The 27,851-nt window shown below is 48.6% G+C and overlaps 7 protein-coding genes across 7 annotated transcripts; 4 read left to right on the forward strand and 3 right to left on the reverse strand.

The window, feature by feature from the left end:
- Positions 1-291: 291 nt before the first annotated feature.
- On the forward strand, positions 292-1,766 carry FMAN_00940 (putative annexin XIV; the record flags this gene model as incomplete). The annotated part of the gene is made up of 3 exons (XM_041829164.1): positions 292-325; positions 389-1,428; positions 1,479-1,766. The coding sequence occupies 3 exons, from the start codon at positions 292-294 to the stop codon at positions 1,764-1,766; spliced, it is 1,362 nt and encodes a 453-aa protein (XP_041676274.1).
- Positions 1,767-2,652: 886 nt separating this feature from the next.
- FMAN_00941 (uncharacterized protein) lies at positions 2,653-4,873 on the forward strand (the record flags this gene model as incomplete). Its single annotated transcript, XM_041829176.1, has 4 exons — positions 2,653-2,907; positions 2,965-3,141; positions 3,270-3,806; positions 3,857-4,873. The coding sequence occupies 4 exons, from the start codon at positions 2,653-2,655 to the stop codon at positions 4,871-4,873; spliced, it is 1,986 nt and encodes a 661-aa protein (XP_041676275.1).
- Positions 4,874-6,712: 1,839 nt separating this feature from the next.
- Positions 6,713-7,807, forward strand: FMAN_00942 (uncharacterized protein; the record flags this gene model as incomplete). The annotated part of the gene is made up of 1 exon (XM_041829187.1): positions 6,713-7,807. One exon carries the CDS (start codon positions 6,713-6,715, stop codon positions 7,805-7,807), a length of 1,095 nt encoding a protein of 364 aa, XP_041676276.1.
- Positions 7,808-9,051: 1,244 nt separating this feature from the next.
- On the reverse strand, positions 9,052-10,941 carry FMAN_00943 (uncharacterized protein; the record flags this gene model as incomplete). The annotated part of the gene is made up of 1 exon (XM_041829198.1): positions 9,052-10,941. The coding sequence occupies one exon, from the start codon at positions 10,939-10,941 to the stop codon at positions 9,052-9,054; it is 1,890 nt and encodes a 629-aa protein (XP_041676277.1).
- Positions 10,942-16,808: 5,867 nt separating this feature from the next.
- On the forward strand, positions 16,809-18,678 carry FMAN_00944 (uncharacterized protein; the record flags this gene model as incomplete). The annotated part of the gene is made up of 3 exons (XM_041829209.1): positions 16,809-16,918; positions 16,973-18,436; positions 18,489-18,678. 3 exons carry the CDS (start codon positions 16,809-16,811, stop codon positions 18,676-18,678), a joined length of 1,764 nt encoding a protein of 587 aa, XP_041676278.1.
- Positions 18,679-18,913: 235 nt separating this feature from the next.
- Positions 18,914-21,085, reverse strand: FMAN_00945 (uncharacterized protein; the record flags this gene model as incomplete). Its single annotated transcript, XM_041829220.1, has 6 exons — positions 18,914-19,056; positions 19,108-19,296; positions 19,346-19,685; positions 19,750-20,078; positions 20,150-20,264; positions 20,345-21,085. 6 exons carry the CDS (start codon positions 21,083-21,085, stop codon positions 18,914-18,916), a joined length of 1,857 nt encoding a protein of 618 aa, XP_041676279.1.
- A 4,486-nt stretch (positions 21,086-25,571) lies between these two features.
- On the reverse strand, positions 25,572-27,334 carry FMAN_00946 (uncharacterized protein; the record flags this gene model as incomplete). The annotated part of the gene is made up of 5 exons (XM_041829231.1): positions 25,572-25,675; positions 25,725-26,250; positions 26,302-26,687; positions 26,737-26,842; positions 26,900-27,334. 5 exons carry the CDS (start codon positions 27,332-27,334, stop codon positions 25,572-25,574), a joined length of 1,557 nt encoding a protein of 518 aa, XP_041676280.1.
- Positions 27,335-27,851: the final 517 nt, after the last annotated feature.

Genomic DNA, 27,851 nt, shown 5'->3' on the forward strand with positions numbered 1-27,851 from the left:
GGCTTGCTCCGCCTCTGGGCAACCCACATGGATCGCCATTATTGAGATAGCGCCTCAAGGCTGAGCAGCATATGCGCGTCTCTCTTCAGCCCAAGGCAACTCAGGTACCATAAGTAGGTAAGGTACCTTCGTTTGGGTCTTAATAAGAGACCGAGGTGCCACTGTCCATTTCCATTCCGCTAGCACTTCCGTACCTAACACACTCCGTTTGTACAAAACCCATCATTTCCCCTCCATCACCCCGCAATATCCATACAAATTTCACATCACGTCACCATAGCCATACACAGCATGTCTTACCAAGGTTACGGTGCTCCCTACGGCCGTAAGTAAACTGCCCATAGCTATGATACGAAAGGCAAGGCAATCTGACTGGATTAACATATAGAACCGCCGCCTCCACAAGGTTATGGTCAATATCCCCCACCACAGCAGCCGTATGGTGGTTATCAACAACCTCCTCCTGGTCAGTATCCCCCTCAGCAAGGCGGGTATCAGCAACCTCACGGCCACTATCCTCCCCCCGGAGGTCCTCCCCAATCTCAGCAACCTTATGGTGGATACCAGCAGCAACCTCCTCCTCCACAACATTACGGCGCACCTCCAGGACCTCCACAGGGCCATTATGGCGCGCCTCCTCCTCACCAGCAACATCATCAACCCTACGGCCAACCTTCACCTGCGCCGCCCGGTCAGTACGGTGCGCCTCCTCCTCAACAATATGGAGCGCCGCCAGTCCAACCGACTCCACCGTCGCTTGGCTACGGACCGCCTCAGATCATCCAATGGAATGGCGGCCCCGACGCTGACGCTCTGCGCAAAGCAATGAAGGGTTTTGGTACTGACGAGAAAGCGTTGATCGCCATTCTGGCCAATAAGGACCCTCTGCAAGTTGATACGATCCGCGCTGCTTACGAACGCAACCATCGTCGCAAACTGGTCTCTGATATTCAGAGTGAGACAAGTTCATGGTTCCAGAAGGCTTTGGTCTCACTGGCCCGCGGTCCGCTCCTGTCTGACGTGCATGCCTTGCATGACGCCATGTCTGGACCTGGAACTAAAGAAATTGTTCTCAACGATGTTCTGCTTGGCCGGTCAAATGCAGATCTCAAGGCAATTAAGAGCGCGTACTATCAAACATTCCACGACAAGCTCGAGGATGTAGTGAAGGGCGATTTGAGCATGAAGACTGAGCGGCACTTCATGATTGTTCTCGGCGCTACTAGAGCTGAGGACGCTGCGCCGGTCGACCCTCGACAGGTTGATGACGACGTGATGCAGATCTATAAGGCTACCGAGGGCAAGATGGGCACCGACGAGATTCTCGTATGCAGCATTCTCAGCACAAGGAACGATAATCAGATTCGCGCCATTGCGCACACCTATAAGCAGAAGTTTAACAAGGACCTTGAAAAGGTTATTAAGAGCGTGAGTACACTTGACGCAATAATAAGGAACAACTTACTAATGTGACCTAGGAGTTTTCTGGCCACATGGAGGATGCTCTCCTTTTCCAGCTACGAAATGCCACAGACAAGTACATGCATGCAGCCAAGCTCCTTGAGGATTCAATGGCCGGTATGGGAACAAAGGATCACCTCCTGGTCTCAAGAACAATCCGCTACCATTGGGATCGAAACACGCTCAACAACGTCAAGGGTGCATACCAACAAAGATATGGTAAGAGTCTGGGCAAACGGATTTACGGCGAGACATCGGGTGACTATCGAAAAACACTGCTCGCAGCAATCGGTGAGCCTTATTAAGAGGGGGAGCGGAGGAAAAGACAAATGAGAGGGCGCATTTCGCGATTAGAAGGATATGATATGGATTCGAGTCGGGCTTCACAGCCTCTCGCGGCCGATGCTCAATGTAATGAGGGGCGTTTGCTATGACGATGCGTTGTCTTGAAATTGGATGGCTACGGAACCTGTGGATGATGAGATTAAGATACCAAGTATGAATTGAGAATTATGTTTGCTGTAATGAGATTTGAAGTAAGTTATATAACCTTGGTTGCGTGATCTTGGGGAAAATATTAAAGCATATTTCTAACTAGGTGGTACTATACTAGACATAAGCTATAAAAAAGCACTAATAAGTTATAAGCTTTTAGTTATTTTATTATTAATTTTAATTAATATAGAGCATATACCTAAGCACCTAGGCAGAAATTGTCACATGACCCCGCTCCACTCTGTAAAGCTATTTCTGAATCCCGCTAGCGCTATTAAGGCACTAAGGAAATTTTATAAATCTAAAGGCTCCCCCTTTAAGCAATAACCCTCCCTAACTTTTCCCACGCCCTTGGCGCATACGGAACCCTGCTAACTTTTATGCCCCTAGCGCGCTAGCAAGTGTGAACGCGTTCTAAAGGCATTTGGCGTTTGGGCACAGAAGAAGGCACCACGATATTCATCTGCAGACCTTCAGTCAGTCAGCCCTGTTCGCTGCTCACTCTCTTGATTTCATCATACTTCTTTTCTCTGTTTCTTGTTTTCGGCCTCATTTATTAAAAGGCCATATTTCGATGATACCCGAGCAGTCACCAGCAACTCTGGAGACGCTCCTCTCAAGTTTCTCAAATTCTGAGATAGTCGCCGAGAGCTAGAAAAGTGCGACACTTCTCTCTAGAGTGTTCGGGGACTAAGGATGGCGACACAAGCTTCATCTCCGCCAGCTGGCGTACCATTGCAAAATGGTATAAATGGTGCAAAAAGTCCTAATCCAATCATCGCTCATCCGTACGGTCAAACACCAGTACCTCTGCCGAGCTATGCTCCTACTTCGCGACCTGGGTCAGTCGCCTCTACTCCTACTGCGCAAAAGCCAAGCGCTTCGCCCGCACCAGCAACTCCTTTTCTCCAACCAGGACATCAACAATCACCGCCAATGCAAACAAATCGTGTGAGTCAGACAATTTCACAACGCCCTCAGACACAGTTACTTAGCACCCCATCGCAGGCACAAGGTCTGATGTCGCCGCCGTTGAATCAGCCGCCGCACTCCGTCGAGGCATCAAATCACTACCATGAGCTGACTGCTTTAGTCGGAAAAACGCCGGCTGATGTTGTTCGCCAAGTTGTTCGAGACAAATGGGAAAAGTCTCTTGCGGGCTCGCAATATCACATTGCTTTCTTGGTAAGTTTCTCATGCGCTGCATTCTGGCACAAGCCTACCTCGAATTTCATCCTCAGAGCGCTTTGGCTTTATCACAGCTCCGACACTTTCTGGCTCATGCTTGGTACGACTTACTAACTCTCTCATAGTTGAATGCGACTATGCATCAAGCATCCCCGGAGACTATTGCCAAGGCCGTCCAGGAGTTCGGTGCAAACCTGGTACAAAAGTCTAAGCGCGAGTTATTGGGTCACCTCAACGCCAGTGACTTTGACGAGCTCGCAGACTTGATACTCCCTCGGGTTAGTACACAGTTTCTGGACAGGGCCCTTGCAAGGCGTCTGGAGACGATACCAGCCCGGCAGCTCGTCAACGCGTTGGCGCGTGCAGAACGGCTGGGCTACGATGCCAAGGACATCGTCCAGGAGCATAATGAGCAGGTCATTCCTTCTCTGCACTCGTTGCCGGTGCAGCCGCAGCCGCAGCCCACGGGGTCTCTAACAAACATGACGCTTAGTACGACGCAACACCATACTCCTCACGTCGCTTCGCAAACCCCCCCACCGCCAATGCAATATGGTAATAAACCAGCGACTCAAACTCCGGCGAAGACATGGCCAGAACTTGCAGGGATCGTTTGGTGCAAGTGTGGTTGGCCATGTGCTTCGCAAGCGGCACTCGACTATGTAAGTTACCAATTCAAATAAGTCAATTGGATTTATCTAACAAGGAATAGCACCACAAGAAGAGCGCTTGCAACAGAATTCAAGCAGATGACGTAGTTGGGAGAGACGTCTGCCTCTTTTGCGGTTGCAGATTCGGCAGTGGCGGTGGTTTACTCTACCATGAGAAGTCTAACGTCTGCGGAAACCACTCTCGCGGAAGTGCTGAAATGATGCGGAAGTTGCTTCTCCATCTTCGTCCTGAGGATCCGCAGCCTCCTGTGCCAGACCTCTCTTCTGGAATCACACGCATCCCATATACCCAAGTGCCTGTACCGTCGACTCAGCCCCAATCGACCTGGGCCCACTCAACGACATCATATCCTCCTACTGGGACTCCAAGTCGTGATTCGGGCCGCGATCCATACGCCCACCTCAGCCCTGAAGCTTTGGAGAGGTTTAATGATATCATGAAGAGTGCAGAAGAAAAATACGGAGGTCAAATGAAAGAAGCTGCGCTTCTCCCCGAGCCAGAGAGATCAAAAAAATTGGCAAGTCTGAAAAACTCATATAACACAAAGCAAAGCACCACTCGCAAGAAATTTGGTATCCGACTTCGCGAGAGGCGAACCCGAGGAGAGATTGAAGCTGAAGAGGCTCGACTAATTGGGACTCCAAGTGGCACCGCGACTCCGCCGGCTACAGCCGCATCTGACGGCGATACTCGCTCAAGGAAGAGGGCACGAACCGACGATGACCAGTTGCCGTCATCGAGCGCGACTAACAGGACCCAAGAAAGTCCCCAGAAGAGGGTCCCTATGTCACAAATGGGCGGACTCTCGGGTTCATCAGCAACCGCAGAACTCACAGATCCTACAGCATACTTGAACCCAGCTCAGCCCCGTTATGCGCCGCCAAAAACAGCCGCACCCGGTGGCCAGCCTGGTGTGTTTGGTTCTGTAGAGCGAACCAGACCGTCGATGGGAGGGACCCTCGATGATCCCATGTCAATTGACGATGATGACAATTCGGAAACAGACAGCGATAGCGATAGCGATAGCGACGGCGACATTCCAGCTACTATCTCCTAATTTTGCAGATTCGCAAGCATGAGCATGGCGTTTGGGATTACAGGATTTGATACCCCTGACATCAGGATGCGAAAGCACAGGAAAGTCAGGATTGGGGTGCATTGGGGACGGCGTTAAATAAGCATTTTGACGGACGCCGGTTAACACAAACAATGATGCTGTGCCAAATCAGCAAAAGGGCCAATGGGAATCTTGGGAGGGCAAGACATCATAGTTGCTTCCAGGACAACTGGGTTTTTGGCTGCGAGCACCAGTTTCTAAATGATCTTGGGTCGAAACAGGCGTCGAAAAAAATATCCTCAGGGGCATAGGAGCGTGTGCATATTGCACTAGGGATCTCGACGGGAAAAGAGTTTTGGAGTCAATGGGTATCATCAAACAGCTGTACATCATTAATATAATACCTCAAAAATGCTAATGACTCTTGATGAAGGCTGTAAACAATGTTGCAATGGTGCGCACAATTGCAAAAGCAACGTCTTGGAGTATTCGGGCATTTTACTTGAAGCTGTAGATGTTTCGCAGCAGGGAGAATCAAAATCACCAACAAGAATTGATGGACCCACTCATGACTCGGTATAACTTCAAGTCACGAGAGGTTTTTACTTGTTGTGCAGGCCGCGACAGGCGACAGAGCGTTTCAGCCAAGAGGAAAGGATAGGGGTGATAGAATCGAGACCGTGCCTTGGACAGCCGCCCGGCTAATGGTGGATGGAACCTAGCCTAGGTTCCTCCCGTTTAAAAGGTCTGTTGTGAAAGGAAAGTTCACAGACAAGGGCATGTTTAGTGGAGGCCTGCGCAAACACTGAAGAGACAAAGCCTTGTTCGAAACCAAAGAAACGTCTCGTTTAAAGAGTAACTTTGAGCTTATTCTGGTTAGTGGAGCTATTTTACTCTGTTCTAAATCTGGTCATTATCACTTTCAATGGCGCTGTGTCACTTGGAGATAGCATGCATCTCTCGTCGGCTGTTATGCAACCACGTGTGCGTCTGAAGAACCTCGGTTTCATGTCATGGCAAAATAGACCCCCGATGCCCGATATGAGCTGACGCAGGAACAAGAGATTAGCTTGCCGAATGTCCACAAGTGAAGCTGAGCATCATCTGCTCTGCCATCCCTATCGCGATATTCAACTGGCTGACCAGGCGCCAGCGCGGGGCCGAGGGGCTATATGGTTCGACCTATGATAGCCTGAAGCGCTGTGCAGCACAGATGCATCTGCATCTGCATCTGCAGTGCGCACCTAGGTCAAGTGTGACGGACATGGAAGCTGATGCAAGGGTCCTCGCGCTGACTGGACGGAATATCCGCAAGAGGGGGCCCGTTTTGGATCCGTCCTTTTGAAACGCCCAAGGCCTCTGGGTCAATAGGCTTCTCTGCTCACTGTATCGCCACGAGGATGCCCAGAACGCTAGCTGTCTTGAGGGCTAGAACATGCCCCAAATGATCGCCTTGAAACCCACTAGCGACCGCCTTTGGTGCTGATGATGTACATGGATGGCGCTACGATTGGCCGATTATCGAAGCTCCTTGTCGTCCTGGCAAGGGGCTCAAGCGAGCTCTGTCTGAGGATTTCTTTTCTCTCTCCCCAGATACTTGATAATCCTGCCATGTGCCACTCCTGGTGACGGCTCATCTGTTTCGAATTCTCCTCTTGTTTTGTTTTGCTATCAACTGGCCGGCCCAGCTTTTTCCTTCTACATACAGACTGATTTGGTTTTATATTTGTTTCTTACCCCCTCAACACCCTCTTCCTTCTGCTTCCTTTCGGGTCTCGTCCTTCACTGAAACTCACAAAACACTTTTGCCAACTGTTACAAGAGACGTATACGACGATCATGGTTCCTCTGTTTAGCCCCTCTGGCTTTGGTCGTTTCAAGGATAGCCATAGCCGTTTGACCGCGAGCGCTTCACAAAAGTCGGTGCCTTCGCCTATGCCATCGCCTTCGCAACCATCGCCTGAACCAATGGCGACTGTACTTATTGGCCCCAAGCAGCAGCGCTTCAAGGTGAATAAGCGGCTGCTGTGTGCAACTTCGCCCTTCTTTGCCGACCGCTTTGGTGATCTTTCGAGTTCCAAGTCAATCTCGCTATGGCTACCTCGCGAATCATCCTCAATGTTCGGTCTGTTTGTTGACTGGGTTCACCTCGGTCTTCGGTTTCGTCCACATCTTGATGAGATGATTTCTAATGCATACGATGCCGGTCTTGAAGCTTCCCAAAACATCCACTGGTCTCTCATCCGCTTGCACCTCTTTGCATCCCGTCTTGGACTCTATCGACTTCAGGACCTCGCCATGGACTCCATTCAGGACCTCTACCTTCGCTGCGATTGGGACGTTCCCTCTGGACTCATCACTTTCCTCTACACAGAATGCGAGGATCTCGCTGCTATTCGACTTCGAAGATGGGCTGTCGCCATGGTCGCCTTCTCCTTCACCGGTGGGCCCCGTCTCACTTTCCACCCTCAGGAATCTGCTACTTCGGAACCCACCCGCTTCAGTGATCTACTAGAAGAATTACCGGAATTTGCAAGCGACTATGATATACACATGGAAAAGATGCGGCTCTCGGGTCTCGATATTCGCTTCAAGAACCCACAGCTGCGCATTCCAGCCAACCGCCTCCGCAATGATGAACGCGCATTTGGGTTCCGCCAATGTTCCTTCCACTCACATCGCTCAAGCGTCGGCGAGCGACGATGCCCTCACGAATCAGGCTCAACAAAGCACCGCCGTGTTTACCAACCATCGGTGAAGGAATCGGGGCCAGAATCCACAGGTCTAAGCGCCCCAACCCGGAGATATCGTGATGTCGTGCCCAGACCACTCTTTTCCGGACCGGTAGACTCAGATATTGGCGAGGACGACGATGACGAGATTTCAAAAGCGATAAAGCATGTTAGATCTATTTCAAGTACACTCAAGACTTGAAGGGAGGCAATCATTGCTGAAGAGAGAGTGGCTGACGGGAATGAATCCGGCAAGAGGGCTGGGTCTGAAACTCTGATCTGCTTGATTGCCACCATGACCCCATTAATCTCAAACAGCCCAAGACAACTCACAGAACTTGACTTGACATTTGATCATCAAGGTCAAACAGGACGACAACTGGGTTAGATGTCCGCGAAATAAACGGGACACATTTTGGTGGTGGGCACACCTAAAAGATCCTGATTATTTTCTGGATCCGAGGGGACTAGACCAAGCTCGCTGTTCTCGAGCACGTCTGGAAAGTCACATCGCTGCCTCTCGGTTGGCAAGCTCGGGGACCTTGATATATATCGCCTCATGTCTGTGACATGGGCCTTCGTCAAACGACGATACTGGTTGTTCTACCAGCTTTTTCCTTTCATTTTTATATACGTAACCTAGCCAGGTCTCCCGGAGAGAGATGGCCAAAGTTCAAGCGAGTCTTGAGAGCGAGACAACATTCTTTGTAAAATAGTATTTAATGTACATAACGACAAGATATCCTATCATAACAAGAGAATAATCAAACATCATAGACTCTTCAACTATGTCATTCCACTTTAGAATAAGATCTACGTTCACTTTCGATAGACGGTGTATTTATGAAATAAAAAAATATTTTTGACATCATTCAGATCGTTGCTCGTTCTATGGATATTAAATTCCATTGCATCATTCGTCCAAGCTTGATACATCTTCATGGTTCGGGCCCACAAGGAGCTCAATCGTGTCTCGTCACAACATCTCCAATTATGGCGATGTCTGTTTTACTCAATTGCAAGGGTAAAAAAATAACACGGCAAACGTGAGGCTCTGTTTGGCCTGCATGCTGTTCGTTCCATCATATCATCATGAATTGTTGAAAAATCCATCCCGTTTTGGGAAGAATTGAAAGGAAATTGACAAGTTTTGTCGTTGGGCGATTGTCGAGATAGAAAAAAACAAGGAGCAAAGACGCTCGCCTGCGTGCTGGGGAATCCCAGTGTATAGAAAGAAAGGCAAAGCAAAGTGTAGAAGCAGAAGAAGACCAGAAAATGAAGGCTATCGGCAGATAGACTGCTGCTGTCTAGATGCATATGCAAATGCTGAGTCGCGGTCCCAACAAGGTTTGATCAATGTGTGTGCGTGTGTGAACTCATAAAACTCGTCGGGTTCCATGACCTTGTGGAATGTACAAAGAAAAGTAAAAACACAAATGAGGCGTGTTAAAGTGGTGACTCAGAACGTCGACGTGGTTGGTCTCGACGACGGAAATCCTTAAGTCTTTCGTCGATATAAGCCAGTCGGCTTGCTAGCGATGATCGGGTAACTCCGTGGTTGCTTTCGCTGGATTGTTGGACGGTTGCAAACGGCCGGCGAAGAGCGTCAGAATCGTTGGCAGCTCCATGTGACAGGCGATTCGGGAAGGAAAAACTAGATCCTCCAAGAGCGAAAGGTGAGCCTAATCGAGGGGGCACGTCTCCAACTGGAGGAGCCAGCGTTTGCTGCTGAGTAGCTAGTGGCTGCGAAGCTTCGAAAAGCTGTTGGAGATTCTTGCGTGGGACAACGACGTCAGAGTCCATCTCAGGTTCGGTCTGAGGCGTTGCGAACTGGTCATTGGTGGCTGATAGGTCAACGATTGAGGCTGGATCAACCCAAAGATCGGAGCCGAGACTGGGTCGCTTAATCTTCCGAGCCTCCAGATGGTTGGGCCGGCGCTTGTGGGTTGATCGACTACGTGTAAGTCGGACCGGAGACATGAGAGCCCGGCGCGGGCCGCCTGTGTGAGTTTGTCTCTGCAATTTGGAATCCACAACGAAGTTTGAGGGTAGCGAGCTTGACGAGCTGGGGCCGTAGCTTCGCGCTCCAAAGGGAGATGCAAGTTGTGTGTACTTTATTTCAACTGGCTCCAAGGTCTCGCGACTCGGTGGAGGAAGCGAATGTTCGTCGATTTGAGGCTCAGGTTGCGAGTTTGTTAATTGAGCCAGAGGGCCTTGCAGTTGCATGGAATCGGAAGTGCTAACCGCCAATGACATTGCCATATCTTGACCTGAGAAGACCGAGGGGGAGCGACCGAGGACCGTTCGACGATTCCAGTAACGAACTGCGGATTTGTTATATGGAGAAGGGCTGGGAGCTACATATTGTGAACCCCGCGCCTTAGACCTGGCGTTCATCTTGCAAAGCTCCCGCAATTGGGCGCGAGTGGCGGCGCAAGTATGAGGCCACTGAACATATGGGCCAGCGGCTCCTTGAGTGGGTGTGATGCTCCCACTACTAAGATCAATATTTGTCTGAGCCTTTGATCCCTTCCAACTCCTCCTCGCCTCTCGGGCCACACGCAAGCAGACTCCATGGGGAGGGATGCCGCTCTTCCCGATACGGAAGGGTGTGACCTTGGGGTCTTGCAAGTACATCATATAGGTAGACCATAGGTGCTGGTTCATTGGTTTTGTCCAGGGTGCTCTTCGAATGGTATCTCGAGGAACCTCCGTTTTGGCAGGCTTGAGAGTTTTACTATTGTCGTCGGCATTTGATAGCTCATTCGCAAGGTCTGCGTGTTCATTATCTGGGCTGATGCATTGACTCAAATCCTCAGAGCTGATGGAAAAGTAGCTCAGCAGGGAAGCACTTGTGTGTGTCGAATGAGCTGTCGAAGGCCGGCTGGACTCATAATCGGGACTAGATTCGAGGCTACTAAGAGTAGAATCGATAGACCAGTTTGGATATTGTTTGGGGGTCAAAGTTGGTAATAGGTCTGGAGCAGGAGTTTTTGGAGGCGAAAACATGCGCTCTGAACCACCGTGGGGCGTGAAGGGTATATCGTCCACGTTGCTGAAATGTGACATCGGGTATAGTGTCTCTGTCATCTCCTCGTCAAGTACACGAGGCTCCTCGATACTAGGAATGGGGATATCTGCAGCGGCAACCGACGCGAGAAACTGTTCTGTGGGCGCATTGAGATTTGACGCATTCCTTCTCTTGACTCGGAATCGGGGACGCGGCGGGGATGGTGGTTGAGTCTCGCCATTTAGAGTAGGCTCGGGCGTTCTCAGGAGATCCTCACGGCGCGCGCTTCTCGACCAAGGGGCCGCGAGAGATTGGAAGTGCGACATGGCGGGTCACAAGGAACGCGAATGCGCTCCAGAGTTGCGTGAACTCCGAAATAGTGGTATAAGTATTCGAGGGAGAGCAGCAATAAGCGGGGCGGTTTGAGCGCAGAACAAGTCGATGCCAATGTTTCGGGATGCGACAGCGCTGTCTTAGATCTCGTCAAGATGTCGCACGGCAACTTAGACGATACTGAGCTCGAAATTATCGACGAGTTTCGGCGATGTGCTTTCGGGCGCCGGAGGTGTTGCAAAGTATAAGATCGAGCCGAAGGTTGAAGCGCGACAGGATGCGACAGCTGTTTATTTGTGCGGGCCAATGCTTTCCAGGAAAATAGTCGAAAATACAAGAAAGCGTGCTGATTGTTCGATCGCGCGTCGTCGGGTTTGGTATGTGATAGACGGTAATAAAACAAGGAAAGTATGTCTCAGATGAGAGTCGTTGTCGTGCTTATGGTTATGGTCGTCATACAAGGCGATGGCCGTTTATTGTTGTCACCACCGCGGGATTTGTGGAGGTCTCTCAGTCGCAAATAAACAACAGCGGGTGGCGGTCTCGGTACGACGCGCCGTCGCAGTTGAGGGTCCCGTAGACGAGCAGTGAACAAGCTGAGCTCGCGCGACCGACAGTCGGCGCAATGTACGGGAGCACGAGAGATGATGGGAGGAGTATTGGGCGCAAACGAGAGACTGGAATGGATAAACGGTGAGTGGAAGGAGAAAGGAAAGTAGACCGGGACGATGTGGGTGTGGTGGGCGGGAGTGTGCGCTATGTATGAATGGGCAAACCAAATGCTCAACGGGAAGTGAGTGGAGAGCAGGGCCAGCCTGGGAATGGACGGGCGGCTGGTTAAGCACAGTACGTCTCCTCTTTCTTGTCTCTTGACCCAACCAGGGTAGAGAAAAACTTGAAGCACACTGGTCAAGGCCGCGGATGTGGACCAACAACGAACAGCGGGTGGCGCGAACGCTGCAGTCCAAGTAAGTAGGTACAGTACCTGGCAGAAGAGCTGTGCAATGCTTGTTGGTTAGATACTGGCTCGCTAGATGCCGGTCGGTCCCAACGGTGCTGTGCTTGTCCAACACTATGCTCCAACTGAGGACAAAGCAGAGAGCAGGACTCGTTCCAAGGCAGGACGCGATATTGATGTTATATTATATGATGCGCTCGCTGCGCTGCACTTTGCAGTCGTGTCTTGACCTCTGCGGTTTCTGGCGATCCACTGGTGAGTCCCTTGCGGTGGTGGTGAGGACGGCAGTAAGCCCCCAACAGGCGGCGTGCTAGCGCAAAGCCCTTGTCAAGTCGACCCCGGCAGCGTCCGTGACAAGGAAGAGCTCAAGCAGCGGTCAGTGGGTGATGAGGGCACGTTGTGCGAGCTTGAGCGATAACCCTGGACGGTAGAGCAACCGTGATAGGTCTGATGAAGAGGTTGATGATCCGTAAGGTGATCGAGACCATGTGATGGAATGGAGACAAAAGGACAGTCGACTGAGACCCTGCGTGCCTTGTTGTGTTGCAAACGACGTACGTACAGTACGCTACGGTACCTATGAAGATCTCGGTATGGTTGACCTAGATTTGTGTTTATTTGTTTGATATGAGCTTTGCTTCCCCGTTATCGTTGCAGAGGTGACGATGAGTCCAGGATTGGCAATTTTTGCATTCAAGTACCATTCGCCGGTCTTTATTCCTCTGATCTGGTTCTGGGGCGGTCAACTCTCGGCGGCCGGCCGTAGGTGTTGACTTAGACTCGCTCGGGACCTCGCATAGAGATGCGGCGTATGGCCAGTCTCTTGGGTTTGGGAGCGGCTGCAGAAATGCAAATGTAAATAATGGCCGAGAATCTGTCACACTTGGAGCAATCGAACATATAATTTTTGGTATGAAAGAGTTCAAGTTGCTCGAATATGAGCGTCTGCTGGATGACATTCTGGAAACAACACTGAAGAGACGCGATCAAACTCATGTTTGTTTGTTATGATCTGAGAGCCTCAGATGAGACAACAGTAACCCAGGTTTTCCACGCTCCCCGTTGGCTAGCCTCGAGGTCGGGTACCACTTATTGGTGACCTAACGCACCCAGCGTGTGCGTCTGCAGAGAGTGAGTTGACGATAGGATTGCTTGGTTGAGAGCAAAGGGCGAGGGGAAATGCGTCGAGAGCTAGCAAATAGCAGCATAATGTGACGATCCAACGAGAAGGCAGATTGCCTCTGTCATTTAGACAAGGCTCAACGCCAGCATGTTTCGACCCCTGCCCACGCATCCAGCCAGAGCTGCACGTCGGCGGCAAGAATGAAAGACAGCGCAGGGAAAGAACGCACAGGCACAGCACAGCTATCGCCCGCACTCACATGCATGCATTCGCTCCAAACGAATGACCTTTTGGGGTTGAATGTGGATGGGCGTGATGGGGTTGTCTGTTTGAATAGGGTTAAAGGTGTGGATGTCTTCTGAGGGTGAGGGGTTGATAAAACGAAACAGAGAAACGGGTCAATATGACGCTGCATGTAAACAACTCAAGCATTGTGAAATACCTTGGGGATCTTCCTTTCCATCGATCCTGCCTTCCATTGACTAGCAGGACGAGGAAGCATTAGCACCTAGACTTCCTCACCTCCAACTAAACTAAGGTAGCGCCCCTAACTCACTCAAGGAAAACAACTACTACGTAGAAATAGTGAACCATAAAAACTTGGAACAAAGGTGGCTGGGGATTAACGCGAAACCCGAACGCGTCGACGCGTCATTCTCAACGAGCCAATGAGAAAGCACCTGAGTTTGTCAGTCACACGAACTATATATCACTGCTGTAGCTTGAGCAGACCAGCTACGAATCAGAGCATTCAATTGATCTTGGTCCAATTCTTCCACAGCTGCACGATGAGCTTCTTCACAATCCTTGTCTATAAAGCACAGTGGGTATTTATTCACATTTGGACAAGTTTACAGCACACCTTTGGTCCTGCTCCATTCTCGTCATCACAAGAATTCTATCAAGAATCGAAGGATGTCTAGGGTGGTAGTGGGGGTGGTGCCCTACCCCTCTCAGCTAGGTAGGTAGCTTCACACACGCCGGGATTGGCTCGTAAGCGACTGTCAAATCAGAGGCCAAGGTGTGATAAAGAACGGCCTAGAAGGGAAGTGGATGGAACACTGTGTTTTTTCTACGATGTGCTGATCTCATCTGAGCTGAGACTGGTAAGTTGTAGCCACTAACAGAAACACGAGGGCACCAGTGCAGCACCACGCTAGACTCATCACCACAACCTGGATGATAAAGCCTGGTTCATTAGGATGGCACTATAGTCCAACTTTACAGCTGACACTGATGTCATATGTAGCTAGAGATGGACATCCAATCAATAAGACCAATATAATAGTGGCGGACAGAAAAACACCACAACAACGAAGTATGGCATGACGTACTGTTGTATAAATCGGATTGAGCTGGAGTTCATGTATCGGGACATGATTTTTGCAAATGCCATTGCAGGTATCACCATCTTGGCTGGTATGATTTAAATCATACGACTGCGTGTGAGTTGATCTAGATATAGTGCAGCAGGAGGGAGATAAACCCCTTTCTCGCTGCAGCTTTTTGTCCAAAAAGTTGACTGATTGATCATTGTACGAGAGTCACTTGAGTTCTTCGAACGGACGTGTCTCAAATTAAGATATTGGACTGCTATTCAATTGCAGATACTTTCCAGTAACGTACATGAATCGCATGTGTGCAAAACAGCGAAAACGAGAGCTGTAGCTCTGACGATTTGCTCAGAGGTGGACTCGAGGGTGCCATGGTTCGTATGCTAGATGGAAATGTTCGAGGTTATGGAAAAGCGGCAACAAATTCTTCAATACAAGAACGAGAAACCTTTGGTATACCAGTCATTACGTTCGGAAGAAACCATGGGCTTCCAGATCTACTACAGCTTTTCTCTTTAAAAGGTTGGTAGCATGACGCCTGTTCACGCAGTCTACCCACATGGGAGGAACCTTCGCTGTGATCAAAATCACTCACGATAATAGATACAAATGCTCACTAATACCGGGCCAAGATTCTAAGAATCTGGATCATATATTTAAACGCTCCCACATCTTTGAGGTGTCTCACAAGGCGATATTCCCTGTAAGTGTTCTTTCGACAACAATCAACAGTGAAGGGGTGGCGAGTCTATCTACCGGGTTAACGATCAATACTCAGGTTCAACTGGAAATGGCCATTGTCGCTCTTCGAAGCACAAACTTCTATACAAATCTTCGAGGTTATAAGACGGATGGACCAATCTTCAGTAAGGAAATGAGTCCAGCATAAAGGTTGAGGTCAATCTAGGTATGGACACATAATCGCAAGGCCAGAGCTATCATTAAATGGATATTCGAATACTATTGTGGTGCAACATGAACCTAGACCTCACGTCAACGTTGGCCCAGGAGGCCAAGATGTAGAGTACATGTTTTATTCATAAACATACCAGAGACGGAGCAACGAGCGAAGGGTGCAAAGGTGGCTGGAAGTTGACCGTACATTGGGTTCAAGGGGGCCTTCTCACTAATCCTTCTGGCAATCATGGCCCTCGAGGATGTGGTGCATCGCTATGTAAGACGATATGTTCTTACACATCTCCCCGAGAATATGAAAGCATACTGAAACCTCAAGATAAACATAAAGCCCCTGAAGAATATGATAGATACCGAGAAACAGTCCTCAGATATAAGAGTCGCCACTTCAAACCCATAAGACCATACGTAGGGGCAGCCTTCAGCGCAGGAAGTAAGTTTGAGGAGACGAATTCTGACATCCACATCAGCAAGACTGATATGGCTTGAGCATTTAAACTCCGTAGTTGCTGGAATAAGTGGATGGCTTACAGCGGTATCAGTCGGGGGCATGTTTACAGTAGGTACGGTGATAGGGCTTGGGGAGAAACCACACGATACATTTCCCCTTAAAGGATACTTCTAGAAAGAACAAAGAATGAAGAAAAGTTACCAGAAACAGAAATAGTCGAGCTCTGTGTATTCGCATATATGCCCTTGCTGATGTCGGACGGTGCAATTGCGCAACTGAGTTGATAGGATAAATGGCGCTCATCTAGAGATGGTCAATCACTTCATATCAGCAGGTATTCCTGAGCACAGGCGAAGAAGGGAGCACTTGGGGACGGCTGATACTTTTTACGTATCCCGTCATAGTGAACTAAGGATAGAAACACGTGAATGCTCGAGGATAATAAACTGTGATACTGATGAGGAAGTAGAAGCGCCGAGCATACGATAGAGACGTTATAAAAACGCCAAGATGCAGAGACCAATATAAAGAATAGTGACATATATATAAGATGTTATAGCATGAGTGATTTATCTAATCCATTCTTAAAGTACCTCATATCTTGTTAATTGATTTTTACTTAACACTCTTATATCTATCTATAATAAGAAGAGTATGGGTCGTATAGTAAAATTAATTAGTTGATGTAAAGTTGAATATCTACCTTATGCTACTAAAGTGAGGTAATTAGTAGATTATTAGGAGGTAAAGAACAATAAAGATAATGTGATAAGAAATCAATTTGTAGTCTCCTGAGTGGCCGGGCCAAGAGCAGAGTCGCTCCGGATAATACGGCGCCGTCACGGTCTTTGGGACGGGCAACCCCGCAATCATGACACCCCACATCCCCCGCCAACCTCAAACTTGCACTGGACCAACTTTTGCTCTCTGTTGGAGTCATCTCAACCTCACCGACACTAGCACCAACAGCAAGCGCTTGCTGCATGTATCCTTTGCGCCCAAGATTATTCATAGACTGTAGGAACTTACCTTCTTGTATTTTTCGTCTCGATTGGATCAATCCGCTGTCAAGGTTAATCATGACCTCACATGCTCCCGATATCGTCACCCTCGACAATCTGTCGCAGACTATTACACCCTGGAACCCTCAAGGGGAAAGTCAACTCTATGCAATAGTTGATATGGGAAGGTACAAATAGTTCTAAACAAGTCAAACAATCCTCGTACCTGACATCTAATTCAGTAATGGCATTCGATTCTCCATCACATCGCTAGCGCCTCCATTTACACGCCTTCTTCGTCCCATCTACTCAACTCGCGCTGCCATTTCACTATTTGATGCACTCAGGAACACACCTCAAGGTCTAGTATTTCTTCCGGAAACCATTGCTGCCGTTTCCAAGACGCTGGAGCGTTTTCATCAACTCGCCGTGCGTCATGGAGTGCCAGCGAGGCACATCACCATCCTCGCTACTGAGGCCATGCGCCGGGCCGACAATGCTTCTGAAATGCTCGAGGCAATTTCATCCGCGACTAATGGTCTCAGAGTGAGCATACTTGAGCCCGCTGTTGAGACCCTCTTTGGCGCTGTTATGGGCTCTCGCAGTGGTCTCGTTGGCGTTGAAGGTGGCGCTCTGTTCTTGGACCTCGGGGGCGGGAGCGTGCAGATGACGTGGGTGGACACCAGCAAGCCAAACTACGAGATAGATGCTGCCAGAGCTGGAGTGAGTCTGCCGTTTGGAGCCGCGAGATTAATTCGCGTGCTGCAAGAGCAGCCAGCCGATGTCCAGGCCTCTGAGATCTCAAAGCTTCAAACCGGCATGCAACAAGCATACGCCAACCTCTGCTCCAAGTTCCCTGCACTTGACGCTCTGAAAGGCTCTCATGAAGAGGGTTCTCGTGTGAACGTCTTCATGTGTGGAGGGGGCTTTCGCGGTTATGGCAGCATGCTCATGCACCAGGATCCTGTGAGCCCGTACCCTATCCCCTATACGAACGGCTATACGGCTTCAGGTACACTCTTTTCCAAGGTTGAGCACATGCGTCGTGTCAACGAGGAACACGACAGTCGAATTTTCGGACTTTCAAAGCGTCGTCGTAAGCAATTCCCTGCAATCGCCACCGTCATTGATGCATTGCTCGCGACGGTGCCCAATATCGGAAACGTGACATTCTGTGGCGGTTCGAATCGTCAAGGTGCACTTATGATGAAACTTCCGTTCGAAATCCGCGAGTGTAACCCTCTCGATATTCTTGCTGGAGTCACACCAGATGAGAAGCCCGTATTTGATGCTGTGTTGAACACGTTGAGAAGTGCTCTTCCTGCAGAGGTCGACTTCTCATCCATGCCTAATATTTTGACTACTGGGCTGGACTCTCTTTTTGTGCGGGATATTTGGACTCGACAGGGCCACGATTCGGATAACAACTCGTCGTTTGCACTGCATCATGCAATTACCCGGGATGCGGAGGTCCCTGGGCTCTCACACACCGGAAGGGCCCTACTGGCGCTTTCAGTCTCAGCTCGATGGGGAGGCACTCTAGGGCCCTTGGACTCACAGCTCCAGCAGAGTCTGTCGGCACTTCTTGAGAGCCAGCATCTTGACGCACCATTTTGGGCTTCGTATATTGGTGCTGTAGCCGGGCTTATAGCCATGGTTGTACCAGTCATCCCGAAAACCGCAAAGGAGGTGGAAAATGCTATCAGGTTAGTGTCATTCTTCAGAAGTATGCCAAGTCTTGTTGTCTAACGAACACAGCATAAAAGCACATCTCAAGCAGGCAGAGGATAAAAGAGAGAGAATCGTATTAACGATCAGAGTCGCCTCCGCCAATATAGCGGGTGTCAGTCTAGATGATCTCGCCGACAGGGTTGAGAAAACCGCCAAAAAGAATGGAGGGAAGAAGCCAAGATACAAGATAACTGCCCAAGTGAGCCTATCGCCATGACACATTTCTTCATCAACATAAACCAACCCAATACACACATGTTTTTCCTTCGATCCACATTAAACAAGCCCAGATGCAGCGAACGTCGTTGTATTCGTCATAAACCATAAAAGAACCACCATATCATGCTTTTTTGTTCGTGTTTTGTCTTTTCCATATGTTTTTTCTTCTTCCTGTTTTGCCTTTTCGTTTGCAAATGATTTTCTGTAATGACTGGACATGATTTGTGCAGTTATTACGCACTATCACGGGAGCTTCCCTTACTCTTGGTACTACTTCGAGGGCGTCTCTTGGATGAGATCTTCTTAAGCTCATGGTTAACTACCAGGGCGCTTAGTCGCTCGTCAACCTTGTACGACGAACGCTGAATTCTCTCGTCTGGCGAATGGTCAGTGGAACGTCCCACATAATGAGGTGCGGTGGTCTTACAGAATTCCTTTCTGGTGTCCATCATATCCTGCGAGAACTGGCGAATTTTGCTGCTATGGCGAGCTTGAGAAGGATAGTCCTTGAGCCAGTCCATTGACATCTCCATTCTCTTGGGAGTCTTGAATTGGCAGTGATAGAATATGGCTATCAAAGGGAAGAATCCATTGTAAAGGTTCTCGAAAGCCCCAACTGAATGTCGTTAGCGATGATGTTTGACCTTCGAGTCAAATTGTCTTACCAATATTCTGATCTCTCTGAGCACTTGGGTTTCGGGCGAAATATCCATCATGTGCAATGACCAAGTCTCTGTACATGATCATGAGTTGCCACAAGCTGGCCCAAACTGCCATCTTCTCTTGAGCTTTAAGAGACTCTTGTTGCGCCAAGCAGTCTTCGAGGAGCTTGAGGATATCATGCTCATGGGATACAAGTGCGTTCCATGCAATGCGTCTAAGCTCTGCTTGAACAGTAAAGGGGACCTGAGAGAGCTTGTTGGACGAGCTGCAGCAGGTGAAGCGCGGAGCTTTCCAGATTCTGAAGAAACAATTCATTGTGTGGACCTTGGAGACGAGGTTGTGCTACAATAAGAGTTAGCTCTACTGGATACAGCAAGGATCAGGAAGAGTGGGTTGCGAGTGTTACCTTTGGAAGTCCCTGGCCGTCCTCATAATATGAGAGCAAAAAGTTTTGCACCATATGCTCAAATCTAGAGCTGCGTTCTCTTCGGATCTGTGCCTCGACCCAGCGCTGGAGTTCACCATAAGTGGGAAATCTATCCCGCTCAAACGCAGCGTTTCTGGGGTTCTCATCGGTTCCATTCTGAGAATGGTATGCTTGGACAGATGCCCGAAGAAAAGGGGATTCGGCATCGCGGGTGAAGAAGATGACAATATCTCTGGGTTTGGCAGTGGGAAAGCGAGGCTCATGATCAACGACACGCCTCTCTTCCGCAGGGTCGGGTGACCAGACGTCTAAATATGATATGTCTCAGTGTACATGTCTCACTTTGAGGCTGGGGGCCAGGGGGGGTTGTTCGACATACCGACGATGTGACGAATCACAGGCGGAGCAACCGCAGGGGTCCTACGGGTACAGACTAGGTGTGAGTGGTCTGGGAAGGCCTTACGGCAATAGGGACAGACGCCACAGTCTTGACACTGGGTAACGGCTCAGTTCAGTGTTTGTTTCAGAGGGGCAATGGCCTTGTATAGGCATTGTATTGGATTGGTTTTCTTACGCGGGTCTTAGAGATACGGCACGGAAGACAGGCCCCACTCTTGCGGACATCGGCTGTCTGGTCTGGATCAGAGAGCTGTCTTGACCTCTTCTCCACAGAACGCTGACGCTTGACACCAGAGGTTGAGTTTGAGGAGGGTGAGTATGAGTATGTCTTGGTGTGGCTTGAGCGGCGGGACGAGGACTCGTGTACCTGGATCTGATGTGGGTAGCCATACCCCCGGGGGGCGTGCTTGCTAGGTACGGCCTGGGGGTACGTCCACTTATCATCCTGGGCCTGAACCTCTTGGAGGCTGACTCGAGGACGTCGACGGACATCGTCTACGCCATCGAAGAAGACGGAACCAGAGTGAGACGAAGGAGAGGTACTACCACCTCTGACGAGTTCTGGTGGGGTCTGACCCATGGACTCGGATGTGGTAATCCCTCCATCGTCCGGGCTCAGGCCAGGGGTCATCCTTAGGTATTCGGCCTCGCTCCTGTCAAGAGAGAGATGATCAAGAAAGGAAGGGATATCAGTGATGAGCGAGGGAAGGTCCCTGTAGCTTAGGCGAGGGGAGCTAGAAGCTCCTGGGTAGTCCTGAGACCTGGTCGAGTCACAGTAGAGATCCCAGTCAAAGACAGACCTGAAGAGCTCATCATAGTCCAGGCCCGGGGAGGTGGGAACACGCGGGTTTTCTTGACCTATCTGGGACAAGTTTCTGGACGCAAAGACAGCAGCGGAAGCACCTCCTTTATCCATGTTGACGACCTGCCTGCCCTGCAATGTAATGTACTGTTTCTGGTGTAAGTCACGAGGAGCTATCTTGGTGGAACCTCGATGTCTGCGCTGGGCGAATTGAAGCACGCAGCAAATACTTGTCAGAAGACGATAAGGTGAAAAGTTCCAATGTGCCTGATGCTTGCGTGCAAGATTGAGCGATTCAGAGACACGTCCTGGCACCAGAGAGTTATAATTCGGCCTTCCTCGACAGTCGTGGTGGACTTGTTCACTTACACCATCCTCCTCTTCACTTCTCGGTGTAAGACAGGGGTTGTATTGGCTAGATCTCACAAATTTCCACTGTAATTGACCAATAAAACAACCTTGTCTTACCGGTTTTTGACTTGAGTTGAGTCCAGGAGAACGCTACGAGTTGCTAGTAGACCTAGATCACGGGAATTCTGTAAATGACTATTGTTGGGATGGAGGAGAGGCGAAACTTTATCGATGGTAAACTAGACGGCTAGAATTATCCAGTGTTGCTGGCGCAATTGCTCGTTGATGCTATCAAACCTCCGTGATGTACTGTTGGTGTTGATATCTGGATGACCAGACAAAACAACGATATTTAGGTAAGGGCAGCCAATTACTTCCTGGGATCAATTGCATTTGCGAAACTGTCAATTTAAAGTCGCGATTGTCAGTAATCGAACTAGTTCCCTTTGTTATCCTCCGCACGGGCGGTCTGTTAGCCTTGGTGTCGTGTAGTAGAGCAATCGAGTATATCTGTGATATATGGGTTATCAACTCAAACCGAAACACTCAATTGGTCAAACCAAACCTAGATACATATCAGAACCCATCATAATAGCCAGAAGAAACTTGCCATTGACTTCTTTTGGCTTTTCTTCCCAGTGTCAGCACTTAGCTTGGTGGTGTTGCTAGTTCTTTGACATCCCAAAGTGGGATCGTGCGGTTGTATAGGACAGGGATGTCACCTCTAAGAACTCACGACTCCAAGAAAGACTCGCCGCGCCGATCATCAGAGTATCACCATTTGTAAGTTATTGCAACTTGATCTGTTCAATCCGAATGGCATCAAGTCGAGAGGTTCTAGACACAGTAATTGCAACTCTGGTTGCATAATATTGACAATTTCTTAGCTATCGTAACCACACAATTTTTATACCCGACAGCGGGCTCAAATTTAAGTCAGTTTAATTTTAATCACTCATCGAAAACTCAGATATCGTCTATCAAATTTAGGATTTAATTTTTTCGTCCGGCCTTAATTTAAGCACGGCGCCCCGTCCCGGCAATGCGGGGCCGACAACGGCTCCGGCCGTGGTCAAATTTAACCTCAGCGCCACCGGAGCTCCGCATCGGTAAATTGGAAGCGAGACCCACGCTGGTTGCCTTATTGAGCAAGACAAGATGAGTTGCATGAGACATCAGTCATGTGCCCAGATTTCTCAGAGGAATGCAGCGCGACTTTCTAACCTGCTTTTTATTTTCCTGAAGACGTGACTCGAAATAAAATTGACTGCTTATAACTCTGCTCGACACTTGGTGAGGCCTAGGATAACTTTAGGTCAAGGTACTGTAAAATAAAATCATAAAGTGAGCCCAAAGTCATCATAAATTACGGATACAAAAAGCATTTTCGTATAGCTTTCCGAAACGTTTGTTGTAAGGTAAAGCCCATTCATTCGCCACTCGATTCGCTCCAAACCTTTGCCCACTCCATGATCCATAGTCGGGCCAGCGCAATGATGAGCTCGACATTTAAATTCGAGCTCCTTCTTCTGGTAATCACTATAGTTAACCAAATCTCATACTTGGCGGTCTCATGGTCTGCCGCCCCGGAAGAGGTTCTCAAGCGATCCCAAAGAAACGTAGATTTGACGTCTTATCATTCCAATTTGGCTATTTTCAGGCCAGCCTGGAGATATAACCTCATAAAGATGCACCTGTCCCTATGATCCTCCGAACTGGAAACGCATCGACGCATCAAGGCCACGAATTCCCGTCACGGCCAGAGATCGGAATAGAGTCATTGCAAGTGTGTTCGAGGGCAGGAACTCGCAACAGGCCTCTAAGCATCTCTTCATGCCTGACAAAAAGATCAACGATACGCGTATTGAAGACAGGACGCTTACTTACACTCTTCCCCTCGCCAGAGAGTAAATCGCCAAGGATATCAAGTACTTGAAAGCCTAAACGATGCATCGGACTGACCCTTAGATAAAAAACCGGACCTATCCTCTGGGCTTGGAGGGGCTTCGTCTGCAAAGGAATACCTACAGACTTTCGAAATCTTCCGTGGGATGACATATCTCGGTATGAGAGCGGAAGCGATTCGAAACTACTACGACGGCCACTAGAGAGAACGCATCAATAAGTTCAATGAGGAATACGTTAGAGCCAACCCACGTCAGGTCGTCAAGAAATGGTAGTCTGAGTTGTTGGAGAAGACGTTCTTAGTCGCTGGGCTCTGACCTTGAATGAAGATACCTCATTCAACGATTTTGTCAGATCCATCTACCCCTAAACATGTCATCCTCATCGCTGACATAAAAGATGACCTTATGGGCGTTGACTTCCTCAACTAGACCTCAAGGAGCAAGGGCATCATTGTATCTACCACAAAGATTAGCCGCCCAAAGATCCAAGTGGTTGGGTGTCTAGCTAGAGTCTGGACTGACCGACCACCCAGCCTCGCCTTCGCTGTCGACTCCGCAGGAGGGTATGGCAAGGCCTCCCGGGTGAAAATTAATGATTATACCATCAAAGAAGCTGAGTTTGAGGCCATTGAAAATTGTGACGCCTACTGGGAGCGTGCCGCGTTCGTCTACAATCGCGAACGTGCGATCGAGATGAGCAGGACAGATACCTCGGCAAGATTCTTCAGCAGAGGAAATGGAGAGAGGCTCGGTCTTCACCTTGATGAAAATTTTGGCTCATTCATTCATTTATTTTCTTCTTCTCGCGGAGATATGATTCGTTGAGAGAGATTGGTGAGGATGGCGTGGGCTGACGTTATGGGTTGCTATTGACAGTATCTGCGAGTTTCTTTCATTCTCTTTCTTTTTTACTTGAGTTCGGTTCATTTTATTCTGCTTTGTTCAATGGGTTTAGCAGTTTCTTATTCTTCTCGGGAGCAAACGGGCAGGAAGCCAAAAAGGAAATGGGTTGCAAATGAGATTATTGGGCTTAGGACGAAATGATATCAAAGATAGTAGCTTTCTTTAAAACACTTACCTTGCTTCTGAACTCTTAGCCATCACTTCATACTAAGCTTTCTAGGGGAGCAGCCTCAAATTGGTAGACATAAAATTGTTCTTAACAACATGTTTATTATGATGAAATCCCTACTACGAGGGATAGCCACCCGCCTAGCTCTTAACCCTCCTTTCCCCTCCGATTTTTCTTCCTAACTTAATAGGAGCTGCCTCGTTCAGGCTGGGTTTGGCGACTCTATCTGCGACTAGTTTCATGCGATTAGTATCAGTGCGAACGACTAAGGATGCGAGTCGGGCCTTCAGAGGATATAAGGCGTTGTCTTCGGGCTCTGCGTCTGCAGGTATGCCTGCGCACTTTTCATCTCTCCAGGTCCAGAGAGTAGACTTAGTCTCATAGTTTAGTATGAGGCCGAAATACACCGGCTTGGCGGCGCGTCGCTCTTTATGCTCCACGGTGGCACCTTTCTTAAGCTGTTCTTTACTAGGGGTAGAGTGTCCCTTAAGGTCCTAACTTCAATCTGGGTGTCATATATCTTCTTCTTTTTAGGAAGAATAGGGTCCGTGGGTGCTCGTTACGGGAGTTCCAGCCCGAAAATACGTCCGCTTTAAACTCGAGCCAATATGCGATCGTGATGTCGACTGCTGGTGTCTGTGTCATGCTCATACGCACAAGCGCTTAGTGATGCGCAACTGTCGAATTAGAAGCACGAGTAGAATTAAACAACAAGAAGGTTTTTATTATGCACTGGCTTAAATAAAAGAAGAATATTATCTGGTTCTGAGCTGCTATGATATTGGTCTTGGTATATATTTTCTGCCGTTGCTGGAGATGTTGGTTTTAAATGACTTTTATAGATGGGTATTCCGCACACCCTCTTCCCTTCCTAAGACCGGTGGTATTGAATCTTTAGCTTGTGGTCCCTATTTGTATGTCTACTTATCCTGGATTTAATGGTCTTTTGACCGATAGTATAGTCATAATTCGACGATATATACAATCCATAGTAAGTCTTTGTTGCAACGAACGATCCTGACCGATAGATAACTATACACAGCATATAGAACAATATGTTAGCCTATAAACTATACATGATAATCAACATAGTCAGATTGTGTAAAGTCTGTTGAATATACTGCTTGTCTAGACGGTTGTTTGCTGACTTGGATGGCATGATAACCGCTGGGGTTGCCAATGGAACGTGATATCATTCGTACGGTTCCATGTTAGCAGTAGCTAAGCCCACACAACCAACTGAACAAAAACCGTTGATCAACAGGAACAATTACTTTGTCTGTAGTTGTTTCGGCTTAAGTCCCGCTTCTCGATCCAGTATCATTCTACGTAGCAATTGATCGTGTGACGCTGACATAGACATGGACTCTCTTTCTAAGAAACAGTCAGCTCTTGTTCCACAAATAAAATTAAAGCTACCAACGGAAATAGAAGCTTTCAGTGCGTAAGCTCATGAAGGCTTCGATAAGAGACTCGTCATCGTTGAGAAGCTTGCGTGTTGCAGCTACCCGGAAGTCGGCATAGAGCGGACTAGTTACGCGGAACAGGGCTGCATAGATAGACACGAGATAGTGATAGAAATGTGTGCCGACTTCGAGCTTGCACTCCGGAAACCCGCTGTACTCTTCAGGCACATGACAAGGAAATTCTTGGAAGGCCATATATGTGTGGACGAGTTTCCGATACATTAGAATCAGACACCACAGGCTGGCCCAGAGGGCTATTGAGTTATCGGGCCCAATGCCCGCAGTTCCAAAGACAATTTTCTCGAGCTCAAGAAGAACTTCTTTCTCTATTGGTTGGGAGGCCGCTTTTGAGATCTGGCCGAACTGGGTATGCAACGCACAAGATGGCGGAGTCATATTTCCCTCCCTTTCCATGCAAAGAATGAGGCCCAAGCGGATCTTTGTCAGACAATTGAGCCTGTGTACTTTACGGACAAATTCGTACTTTGTCGTGTAAGTAGGCTGAGCAAGGCATCAAGATGAGATTTTGCTTACCATAGGCAGGGATGCTTCCGATTGACTGTATCTCAAGACGAATGAATCCACGGTTTGCTGGAAGCCTATGCAGCGGGTATCCTGATGAACGATCATTCTTTCGACCCAGTCAATCAGTTGGCTGGGTGGAAGAAGCTGCGGTAAGGCATAGCGGGCGCTTTCTTGGCGGTATGATTCGACTTGCTCCCCAACTTGATCCGTCACGACCCAGCAACAGAACCATGGTGGTGTTGTGTTTCCATAATAATCCTGTACTTCAACTTCAAGAACTGGGTTGTCAAGGTAGTCCATGGACAAGGAGACTTTTCGATGTGGTCCAAGATGAGTTGTGCCTGCGATAAGCTCCTGGTTTAGCAATCTCGCAGTATAATCGATATAGTGAAGGTCTGAAACTATTAGCTGACTCAAATAAATACCGGCCAGATACAGTCTTACCTCCTGAGCTGAATCTCATTTTCGTCAACTTCTCACGGATACACAACTGAGTTCCAAGAATACCAGCTGCTTTTTCACATGCTTGACATGGAGCCCCTACGCCACACTAAAAGGTCAACTTCTGTATGTACGGACGTGCCTGGGCGTACGTAATGAGACATACAGATATTCTTCGAACTTTGCATCTGAAGCAAGCGCCAGTTTTCCGGACTCGCGCAACTTCAAGCCTCCTTTTTTCATCAAAGTCCTTTCTCTTCTTCTTGATCCCATCGGGCTTGGTGGGGTTAGAGGGGAAACATATGACGGAATATTCAGGGACTGAGGCAGTTGAGCGAATTCCTTTACGCCTTTGCTGATTAAATGGTCGATTCGTCTCATAGTCACCTTGTGTATCATCCTGTCTCTTCTTTTCGGAACATTGCTGTTTGCTAGTGGCAGCAGGGATAGGGATCTCGTTTAAAGGTGTAAGAGGTTGGGCTGACTTTGGGGGTGTTGAAGTTCCCTCACAGAGGCGCTCAATGTCGAGGAAGTCTTCAAGATCAATAACTCCAGGAGAGTATGGCTCAAAGCGTCCTTCTTGGAGGATTATTGGTTCCATTTTCAAGAACTTATAAGTCTGTAGTAAAAAACATCAACGCATCATGTTCTTTGCACTTGTGTTTCCTTTCGTCAGTCATTCGGACAATGAGGAAGATGGGGCACCGGCCTCTGCTGTCCTATCAGATCGTAGCATTCGCAGCTCCTCCTCGGTGAGCTTAGATGAGCCATAATAGGAAAGTTTACGTCACGTGAAGTTACTGGATGCACTGAGAGACGAATAGCAATGCTTCCCTTTTTGACAGATTCCCCGAGTCAAGGACAAACATAAACTTTGAATGAAACGAGCTTGACAGCGGATGGCTGAAGACAAGCATCGCATTGGAATGCATATTGGGGTCCAGACCGCCCTCTTTGGCATCTTACGTATAAGCACTTGCTTTTTGTTGATGATATGGAGCATTGGTCAAATCCACCTCAGTAATAAGATTCGGATATAGGTAATATGCATATTTCCTGCAACTCTATAACTGTATCGCTGTCTACACCTGAAGTGTTACAATGATTCAGTGGGCCTA

Source organism: Fusarium mangiferae (genome assembly GCF_900044065.1).
Source record: "Fusarium mangiferae strain MRC7560 genome assembly, contig: FMAN_scaffold001, whole genome shotgun sequence".
Lineage (NCBI taxonomy): Eukaryota > Fungi > Ascomycota > Sordariomycetes > Hypocreales > Nectriaceae > Fusarium > Fusarium mangiferae.